Source organism: Bicyclus anynana, chromosome 19 (genome assembly GCF_947172395.1).
Source record: "Bicyclus anynana chromosome 19, ilBicAnyn1.1, whole genome shotgun sequence".
NCBI lineage: Eukaryota > Metazoa > Arthropoda > Insecta > Lepidoptera > Nymphalidae > Bicyclus > Bicyclus anynana.
Window position 1 is genome coordinate 12,947,953 of NC_069101.1, and position 11,725 is coordinate 12,959,677.

Genomic DNA, 11,725 nt, shown 5'->3' on the forward strand with positions numbered 1-11,725 from the left:
GATAGCTTTACCTCACAGATGTCAATAAGGACTTGATAGTGTATAGCGTCAATAGCTCAACGGTAAAAGCGGTCGGACTCATCACCGAGGGGTGGTGGATCGATCCTCACCCCGTTGGTCTATTGTCGTACCCATTCCTAATACAGTCATTCCCGACTAGTTGGAGGGGAATGGGAATATTGGTCATACTTAAAAAATATGGCAAATATTCTTTTAAAAAAAAAAATAATAACAAAGACATTATACCTATCACTCGAGCGCATTAACTTGAAACTTGGCTACCAAACACAACCAAACAGACACAGTACAAACATCATTCAAACCAGCTGTCAAGTCAATCCGCACGAGCTATAGTACCTACAATACATTACAAAACCGATAAATACATCCAGTTGTTCCTACTCCTAGATTACGCCGCGTGGGAATTTGACTTAGACTTAACGATTATTTATAGAATTAAGGAAAATGGAATGTAAATTAAAATAAAATAAAACAATGCAAAAATTATGATAGTAATTTATTTATTAATACACAGATATTAGAATACATAATAAAAACCGCCAATACATGAATACATTCAGTTGTAGGTCATGTAGCGCGGCGTGGCGGAGAACTTGGCGTACGACTTGATGACCTTGTTGACTGCCTCGAGGAAGTCCTTCTCGGTGGCCACCTTACGGCGCGCGCGGATCGCGAACATGCCCGCCTCCGTGCACACAGACCTGTAACCGGCGGATTTTAATTAGTGTCCGATCGAAAATTCGGTTTCGGTTTCGGCCTTTCGGCCAAAAATCTAGTTTCGGCGCCAGTTGGCCAAAATAGACCGAAACTGATTTCGGAAGTAGTCTAGCACGCTCGCCTAACTTCGTATGTTTGTGACAAGTGGCAAAGCTTTGGCGGACGCTGTCGGTCCTGTTCAAGAACAGGGTAGTTGACTCACATCAAATTTAATATAAACAATATTAATTTCGTGTAGTACATGGAATCCAAAATATATCGATATCAATTAATAAAGTTAAGGATTCCTTTTAAAACTTAATTTATAAATATCAAGTATTTTTTTAAATTTTCCAAACGTCAAAAACGCAGTCGTCCATTTTGTGACGTCATTAACACACACACACTTGATGTACTAAACGTCGAATTAATTGTTAACTAATATTTTGAACCAACTTCAAAAAGGTATGTACACCAATTACTCAAAGACGCCTGGACCGATTTCAAAAACTCTTTTTTTGTTTAAAACGGTATACTCCCCATTTGGTCCCATCATGTCAAGATTTGATGGGGGGATCCTGGATAAATTGAGGGGAACTTACAAAAATGAAATAGGTGCCTAGTGTCTTCGTAAACTTTTCCATTTAGTACTTTAAAGCACTACAATTTCATGAAGGTTTAAAATCGATCTGATGATGGAGCCATAATGCAGACAAGGGAACTCCTCAGCGATTTACAGCAGTTACCTTGTGTTTGGGCTTGATTAATTTGTATTGCTGAGAATTTTGTACCAAGATGGGTTGTGACTGTCATTAGGGGTCTACTAATGAAGATGACGGACAGTTAAGGGTTTGGAATTTCTTCATACGGTTCAATATTACCAAAATGTTCAGTTCGTACAAAAAAAATAGTTCATTAAGTTGAAGCTAAAAATTTATATAAGACACCACTACATATGCAGATGTATTTGTTTGAGATGAAATTTTACACTAAAAATGGAAAAATAATAAAATTTTAATAAAAAAAAAATACAACCAAATTCAAAACCTAAAAACGTGCCTACTAAACTTAAAACCGAAAAATAACATCATAATGTGTTCTAACTGCTGATTAGTATAAAGGTGGTGCTTAGCCGGCGTTGTCTTAATTTAAGGGATGGAGAGTGACATGGGCTACTTTTCCCTTTTTTCAAACTTCCACCCCCCATTTTCCTAAAATTTCCTTAAATGGCCGTGGCAATTGTGACGGCCTCTGAGTCCACTGAACCAGTGAACTGGGGTTAAGCGTGGGGGGCCACTTCGTGGGGTCGCTTACCTGATCTCCGCGCCCGTGGAGTTGGGGCAGAGGCGCGCGAGCAGGTCGAAGCGGATGTCGCGCTCTACGCTCATGGCGCGCGCGTGGATGCGGAAGATGTGCGCGCGGCCCTCCAGCTCGGGCAGCCCGAACTCCACCTTGCGGTCCAGCCGCCCGGGCCGCATCAGCGCGGGGTCCAGCGTGTCGGGCCGATTCGTGGCCATAAGCACCTGCCAAAGTAAATACATTCCTTGCTTAAAGAGGCCTTACCACCTTAAGCCTTAACCCACGTTTAGTGTAGGCTTACGCTTGACCACAATCAAGCCTGATGGAAAGCAATGATGAGGTCTTATATGAAGCGCGCTTGCCTAGGAGATGCCTATTCATTCTTGTCTTGAAGGTGCACAAATTGTACGTGTCAGTAACACAGACACCGGAAAGTCATTCCTTAAAGCAGTTCTTATTATGAACGTTGACGCAAAACATTTCGTGCGAGCTGACTGGACGTCGACAGTAAAAGGATGCCATTTTTCACGGCGTCTCGTGTGGTAAAATGGGGCGGAGGAACTAGATCTTAAGTTCCTGTGCACACTCTCCAAAGTATATCCGGTCAAAGACCGATAGACAGGCGACGTTGCGTCCATTGGCGTATCTAGGATTATTTCCTAAGGTGGGCCCGGCCTGGCACGCCGCTGAGGAGAGTCGACACTAAATATAGAAATATTGTTTACAATGTTTGTGGACGCTGGCCTCTGAAACTGGTCTACTGTTTATATTGATTTTCCTTTGTATATTTTGTATTTAGGCGTCTATCATAGAATTTCAAATCGGTAACCCAGAATTCTAGGGTGGGCATGGCCCATCCGGCGCCCCTGCTATATATGCCTATGGTTGCGTCGTTGTCGTAACGATAAAACTACTTAAACTTCACAACAGTCATTGAACTAATAGCACTGCTCGCTAAATAAACACCTTTTGGTTCTAGGTATAACCAACAGTCTTTTGTGCACAGCATGCATGGAGGAAGAAGAAACACCGATACATGTTGGATGCAGAGGTGTATCCGTACAACGCGCAGTACACATTGGATCCCCAGCAACACTCCATGAGGCGTTCGGTGACCTAGGCAGCCTGCCAAGCTTCTGGAGCGAGCTAGGTTGGCTGGAGAAACTCCAGCGGGGACCAGCATCAAATGGACTAACGTACAATGGGCAACCCTTAGTGGCCAAGTGAGAAAAAGGCCCAGGAAAGAAAAAGAAGAAGACATTCCTTGTTTGCAAGAATGTTTGGCAAAGTTTTTTTAAATAATAGATTATTTAAATGCTCACAGGCATAGTAGCTTGTATGTGAAAAGATTACCTTAATATTGCCCCGAGGGTCGAATCCATCAAGCTGGTTGATCAATTCCAACATGGTTCTCTGCACTTCGTTGTCTCCACCGGCGCCGTCGTCAAATCTGTTGACAAACGATATCTCTTTACATCATCAACAGCTTATTTTAATAGCCTCCTGCAGCATTTTAATTATTGATAATTATGCCATTTCTTTGATATCTAAAACAATATTAGATGATCGCAAAACCAAAAAATCACTGCACTGTTTACCGGCAAACAGATTAAAAATGAGGGTATGAATCGCTAGTCAGTTCACACGTAATAATAATTATAATTACTTTTTAAAGAAAGAAAGAAAGAAAGAAAATAAATTTATTCAAATCTAAAAGTTACAGACAGTCAGTACCCTATCCTTATGACAGCATGCCTGTCTGTAACCCTTAAAAAGAAAGGGTGTACAGCTCAGCTTATGCCGTGCACTACATACAAGCATAACACACGGCGCTGATTTTCAGCTGAGACCCGTGTGACGTCACAGCTTATAATTGTACAAATAAATTGACATTAACTAAATTAAATTAAAATAAGCAGCAAATATGTGTTACATTTTAAAAATATATAATTACTAATTAAACTACAGATATAATGTGATACTAGTATGTAATGGAAAACGACAATGCAATTTATATATATACATTTATAATATTATGAAGTGTATGTATTTATTAATGCATAATATATATTTTATAGTACATAAATATATATAGGTAAATAGAAAATCATGTTCAAATTAAAATAACTAAATTATTAACTAAAATTTCAAAATTCCAAAAAATGAGTATCCTATTTATCCTAATTATGTTGATTCCCTCTATAAAATTGATATGTCCACCGCACAATCCTCAAATTCCTTTTGTCTATTTAGTAAATAAATCTTCAACTTTCTACGAAAAGCAAATTTGCTTCGGGAATCACGGATTGGCGGTGGAATATTATTCCAGCAGCGAGTGGCGGCATATTTAAAACTACCCCTAAAGGCAGCTGAACAATGTCGAGGGACGCTCAGAGGCTTACGAGTGCACCTTAGTGATTCTCTGTCGCGGCTCATCCTGCTAAGCTTCTGACTCAAGTATACTGGCTTACCATCTTTTAGTATACCAAAAATCATACTAGCAAGATGTACCTTCCTCCTAGACCTCATCTTTATCATATTATGCTTATTTAAAAATGGAGTGACATGAGCTCTGGGGGGAATGTTGAAACAGAATCGCGCACACGCATTTTGAACCCGCTGTATGAGCTTACTGGTTCTGGCCAAGACACGAGGCCCGTAAACTACATCTGCATAATTTAATTTCGATAGTACGAGGCTTTCTACCAGGTGTATACGTACTTCTTGACTGATGTAATTACGAATTTTGTATAAGATCTTTAACCGGTAAAAGCAATTACGTACTACCGCAGCTATATAGTTGTCGTATCTTAGCCCAGAATCCATAAGCAGCCCTAAATTCCGGGCTTCTTAAATTAATGAAAATAAATTCTTTTAATAAGCTTAGAACAATTAGATATAGTTTTGAATAACATTTTATAAACAAACAAAACATAATTTAAAAGAAATCCTACTAATATTATAAACGCGGAAGTTTGTATGGATGTCAGTTTGGATGTTTGTTACTCCTAACTAACTTTACCATATCCTTTAAATATGACCAATATTTAAAAGATATGGCAAATGTGGGTGCGACCATAGATCAAAGGTGCGGAGATCGAACCACCACCCCTTGGTGGTGAGTCCGATCGCTCTTACCGTTGAGCTGACCCAGGGCCCATGGTTTTGGTTTACGCACCTCGCACCGCCGATGGCGTCGATCTCGTCGAAGAAGATGAGGCAGGCCTTCTTGCTGCGCGCCATCTCGAACAGTTCGCGCACCATCCGCGCGCCTTCGCCCACGTACTTCTGCACCAGCTCCGAGCCTGACAATACAGTCATCATTCAGTCAACTATCAACCCATATTCAGCTCACTGTTGTGAGCACGAGTCTCATCTCAGAATGAGAGCCTTACTCCACGACGCTGTCCCAATGCGGATTGACAGATTTCACACACAGAGAATTACAAAATTCTCAGGTATGCAGGTTTCCTCACGATGTTTTTTCTTCACCGTTTGAGACAAGTGTTATTTAAAATGTATAATTAACATTTCTTAAAATGCACATAACTGAAAAGTTAGAGGTGCATGCCCCGGATCGGATTCGAACCTATGCCCTCCGAAACAAACACAGAGGTTATCCACTAGGCTATCATGGCTCTCATTTCTAATTAAATATAATTACTATGTAAAGTAAGTACTTTCCCTATATCTTTCTCATATAGATGATAAGTTCACAAGTTATAGGGTCATTAACAAAAGTCATAGAGTTGCATCATTCACCAAAACTGTCACTCTTAAAATTCAAGGTTTGTATCAGAATAAGTACAATTCATAATGTATAAATGTATATTGTGAACAAGAACTTACAACCACTGAATATTGTTAATGACAAGACGCGTTCTCTGTTTTAGAACAATATAGCCATAATTTAATATTTGCCACAATATTTGAATGTGGTGGCAAGCCTTCACCAAACAAAATTGGGAGTTATTGGCATATAAACAAATAAATATTGTTAGTATAGTCACTTGCAGCACTTCTTTTTTCGCTGATTTGAAGTCGGTGATGGTACGCCCCCTTCTTCACATAGCATGTAAAGCTGTCAGTTAGGGTTTAGAGATTTAGTCGCAAACTATAGGCCTCATAATAAGGCTCATAGGCACACAGCGGGCGATGGAACAAGCAATGCTAGGAGTATTTCTGCGTGATCTCATCAGAATTGAGGAGATCCGCAGAAAAACCAAAGTCACTGACATAGCTCAAAGCTCAAAGAGCAATTTGCGATAGTTGGGTACACATCACAGACCTACTGATGTGAGATTTACTTGTACAAACAAACATCACATTCACAAGTCATACAAAGCTGTTGACTAACCAATAACTCTAATGAAGCAGGCGTCGGTACGGTTCGCTACAGCTCTCGCGCACAGAGTCTTGCCTGTTCCCGGTGGCCCGAACAGTAAGACACCTTTCGGAGGCTCAATGCCCAGCTTTACAAACTTTTCAGGCTGAAACAAGCAAACAATACATATAATATATTGTACTGTCTGTTTAAATTTTCAACATAGCTGTGATTTCTCAAGTGCTTATAGTTACGAGTTTCTACACAATACTAAAACACAAATAAACATTTTTAAATTTTTTTCTGTATGTCTGTCCGGCAGCATCGGCAAGAGACCTATGAGTTATGACTGACAATGGCATTCATTGTGGACTATGCTGTGGGAGAGGCCAATCAGTGTCATTTAAGCTTGTATGTGGCTCATCACTACTCCAGAACTGATATAAAAGAGGGTAGGGGTAGGGAGGTGGTAGGGGTAGAGTGATGGTAGGGTAGGGGAAGGTAGGGGTATGGTAGGGGTAGGGATAGGGAAGGGGTAAGGATAGGGAAGAAGTGCACATAAGTCAAAGCGAAGCTTGACTGGGTCCACTAGTAAAAATATGAAAAATAAAATAAAATATTACTCTAGAAAATGAAGCTTGTTGGGGTGAAATAATTTTATTTTTCTTCTTATTTATTACCCATAAAGTTATAAAAATTAATTAGTCCTCCATTCTGAACTTAGAATGACATCACTTACAAAAGTTTTGCTAATCATGCATTTCTTTGTTGCCTGTGTTTTGTTTCTGCAGGATAAAGTCATATATTAAAACTATTGTGTTATAATGTTTGCATAACTTACATGCAATAGTGGTGTCTCAACAACCTCCCTCAACTTCTCGATTTGTTCCTTGCAGCCTCCGACATCACTGTATGTGACGTCTGGCTTCTCTTCCACTTGCATCATCGTCACTGTGGGGTCTATTTTAGGTGGTAGAGGAATGTGGATTTGGTACTTGTTACGGTCAACTCTGCAAACAATAATTATATCCTCTGACATATTTAACTGCATTGGTTGTACAATAAACATTAATTACTTTTTTACATTATAATGTTGTTCTTTTAAATATCTTGATAACATATTTTGTATGATCAAGTTGAAAGTTCAAGAACATTTTATTGTGGGAGAGTAGTACCCGAGATTTGCTTGACTTGACACAAATTACAATCTATCCTCTCCAATCTAATTATAATAAAGATAGGGTACACAATATATCATTGACGCGTAACCATACTATCTAAGGCCTGTGGCATATTTATTGGATGGGGTCCCAGTAGAAGTACTGGGTCTACAAGTAACAACGGCCAATGTAATATTTTGCAAAGAGATAAAGTCATATTGTCAACAGCGGCAGCATTGTAATATTCATCTCTCTTTCGTCCCAATGCAATAAAAGAGATAATAATGTTTTAGTTTATGCTGGTATTGGTTGATATTTATCTTTCTCTAGTCTCAGAAAATGTCATGGTACACATATTAGGTTTACAGAAAAATAGTCTTTGACCTCATTTAATGCTAGCCACTCACCATCCAATAAGTTCACATGCCTGCAGACTATGCATGACATCATGCAGATCACGACAAACACCCATTCACTTTTACTGGATGTCCTTAAGTTAGCACTGCAGGCACATGAACTTATTGGATGGTGGGTGGCTAGCGTAAAATTCATAACTGACAGCTTCTTATGCCTCTTAGCTCCTTTGGCCTTTGATGGCTCTTTGCATTTTGCCAGCCCTGGCACCTTATAGTTACACCACTGCATGCATATTGAAAATGAGATGTTTATGTTTCTACCCATAGAGCATAAAATTTAAAAGGAATTTAAAAGGCACTGCTTCAGCAATTGTGGTTATTTATTGGCCACTAATAGAGTCCCAGATTGTAGGAAGTAAATTTGGTATTTCGTCTTATTTACTTGGCTTTGTCCTCAGTCCCTCAGTCTACGAACAAAACTCATCCACTTCATTTAGCAGTTCCTGACAATTTTTTGGGTTTGGGGTGGTGGGGCTATCGTTTTCAAATTAACAATAAGTACACTGAGTCCATCTTTATCTGTAAATTATTAAACGTAATTACTTACCCTACTCTCATCCCTTCCTCTATATCTGTGGGTGCAACAGAATCTGCCAAGTCAACCACAAATTTGGCAAACTGTTTGACATTAATTATGTATTTGGGGTCATTTGAGTCAGCATTGATGATTTTTGTGCATCTTGCTACCTAGTAAATGAGAAATATTATGTAAAGTAAAATTATTATTATTATTATTTATTATAGTTTTATATAATACTTTAGCTAAAATAAAATTAGCTTTACCTGCAAAGGCTGTTCATTCTGTAAAGTCTGTTTATCCGCAGCCAAGTCCCACAGGGCAGGCGGCGCTAAGCCAGTGTCTGATTCCTTGATGCCAGTGAGTTCATTGACCCTCTTCATCACAGTTTGAATGCCATCCTCAACTTCTTTGATTATCTTTGTGTATTGTCCTTGACCCTAAAACATTTTACATTATTTATCGGAACCATATATCTGGATACCATACGGAATTCGGAACACAAAAAACGCCAGTCATTGTATCGAAAACTAATAAGTTTTTGTTTATTATAATACTTTATGACAGTATTTACTTACGTATGACTTTAAAAGTGCTATATCTGCTTCGTCGAGCGCTGAAATAAACAAATATACCAATATATTAACCAAATTAAACATTAACCCTTAGCAATATGAATAACGTTTTCCATTAAGTTCTCACATTTAATCTCCTTTTCTGGTTCTTCTTTATCATCCTTTAATTTTCGCATATCATCTCCTAAATGATCAGGCATTGTTAATGTTTATTTAATTGACTACAAATCAAAATATAATTAAAATTTAGATTATTTCTTAAATTCCAGAATCCAGCTTCCAGCTCCTAAATTCAGTAACCACGGACAATAATGTAGCTGTCAAACTCAAAAGCAAAATAGTTTTTGACAGAAACAATACTACTCAAAATGGGTTAAACGGAACGTCGAGCCGGATGTATTTAAATATTTAAAAAATTCCAAGAATTTTCTTACACATTAGAGATTGATTTATTTTTAAATTAAAGTAAGGTTTATTTTTAAAACACAATAGTTATATATCCAAAATCCAAATTTCCAAATTTGTAAAAAAATATAAAATATATTGTATGCGTGAAATTTAGTACAATGACAAGCAAAACATAGATCTGATTCACAGACATTTTCGTATGCGTTCAAATTTATGTAGAGTATGAAGCAACAATATTTATAATAGTTTTTATTTAAATTTTAATTTGATCACAAAAATGTCTTAATTGTGTAATTTTTTGTAATTTTGATAATTATTTGTAAACATTACAACAGATAAATATTAATTTATTTATTGATTCATTAATTTATTTCTTTTGACAAATTGCAATAACATTGTGGCGCCACCTTATGCCACCTGTCAGTACTAAAATTTTGTATTCGTAGTGCTGAATGGAGAATCACATTTATTCACGTTTTTCATGAATATTACCTTCTGATATCTCAAACTTTCTGTTATAGGTAAGATAAAAACAAAGTAAGTAGGAAATTACTAGGAGTTTGAAAATCCATTGTTTGTAAGTAAGTTAAACGCGCGTTTTGAAATGTGTCTCGTCGTGACCCAGAATGTAAGTAATGTCAAATCCCGGTTTTACAAGCATTTTATTATTAATGCAGACAAGTTAATGTACACATTGTAAATTTTTACGTAGATATAAAGCCTAATTGTCTTTCCGGACATGCTTACACGTCGCGGTTTGCGCCAAAACAATAACACGATCACGATGTCGACAGTCACCCGGTTTGTATACCTATCTCGTCTTGAAAAACGCTTTAGAATTATCTCAGTGTTATCATTTCTATTATCTCTCATCTTATAGTATTTTTCGGAACCTCAAATGTTCATTTTGCAAGATATATTCGTAATATGTTCTGCATATTTCGAAAGGTTAGTTCAGCTATTGTTCATACTTTGAATACATTTCTAATTGATCATTCCAATTGGCGATTTGTTTCGGCAAATCGTGTGGAACGTCTAAAATTACATAATATAGTAGGCCTAGGCCAATGAGGTGCCCATTTCATCATTGCTTAAGTTAATTGTTATTGTAACCTTTAACATTATTTATGTTTTAAATATCATACTCTGAGATAAAGTTCACACCAATTACTGATATGTAAATTTTCGTGTCCATTTTAATATGTAAGCTGATTGCGCCTCTTAATATTTATTTAAGTGTGATCATTAATTGTTATTTGTCATATCTCTTATAAGGTAGCTTGTCTTTTTATATTATTTTTTTAAATATAACTTAATATTTTTAATAATCATTAGCTCTATTCATTTCAGTTGAATCATATCATGTCAAAATAACTTGTGTACAAATGCATTTTCATACTTGATAAAATAATGTTTCTTTCACCCAAGTCATAGATAGCTACAACAATAAAATAAAGGAAGATAATGTTAAAATTACTAATATTAATAATATTTATGTGTTTTTGTGATTTGATTGAAGAGGAAAGATTTGATTGTTTGTTTGTTTGTGTTGAATGGGCTCTGAAACTACTGAACCGATTTGAAATTTTTTTTCACTGTTGGGAAATTACACCATCCTAGAGTGCTTTAAGCTATATTTATTGTCACAGCAATGGGAACAATGGTGTGTATATTGTATAAACATGAAAAAGATAATACTCTTTTACAGAGATCTATAATATTTAATAAAATGAATTTATGAAGCGAGAGCAAGTTTTAGTTGGAAATTTGACTATATTATATTCAGAAATGTTTTTTCTTGCATACATTATTATTTAGGAATCAAAATTTTAATGAGTTATTTAAATCTCACAATTCCACAACAGAAATAATTTGTATAGTAAATTGAAATATTCATATTACAGATATAATAATAATAATAATAAGTATATTTAAGTTTATCTATTTTGCATATCTAAGTAAGTTTGTTTATTGTCCTTTTGGCTTTTTATGTATATTTATGTTTCACGGGGCGTGAGAGTTAAATTTGTGATAATAATAAAAGCTTTTTATTCCCATTAAATAGGTTGTACATATTATCTTAGTATCTTAGAACTATTCTAACTAATCTATATATTAAATAATGAATTATGTTATGCACTAGTTAATAATGGGTTCCTTCGGGTATAAGCCTCCTCCATCTTTTTCCATTTGTCTCTGTCTTTTGTCTGTCCCATTCAACTTTGGCCAGCCACTGCAATGATATCTACCCATCTTCCTATAAGCCTCCCTACTTTTCTTTTGCCTGTAATATAAGGCTCATTCAATAT

General features: G+C 36.6%; 1 protein-coding gene across 1 annotated transcript; it reads right to left on the reverse strand.

The window, feature by feature from the left end:
• Nucleotides 1-502: 502 nt before the first annotated feature.
• On the reverse strand, nucleotides 503-9,314 carry LOC112044606 (26S proteasome regulatory subunit 7). The gene is made up of 10 exons (XM_024080489.2): nucleotides 9,136-9,314; nucleotides 9,012-9,049; nucleotides 8,700-8,873; nucleotides 8,464-8,603; nucleotides 7,182-7,350; nucleotides 6,374-6,506; nucleotides 5,195-5,321; nucleotides 3,370-3,466; nucleotides 2,032-2,240; nucleotides 503-722 (listed from the first exon to the last, which is right to left on the reverse strand). Exons 1-10 carry the CDS (start codon nucleotides 9,206-9,208, stop codon nucleotides 578-580), a joined length of 1,305 nt encoding a protein of 434 aa, XP_023936257.1. The 5' UTR covers nucleotides 9,209-9,314; the 3' UTR covers nucleotides 503-577.
• Nucleotides 9,315-11,725: the final 2,411 nt, after the last annotated feature.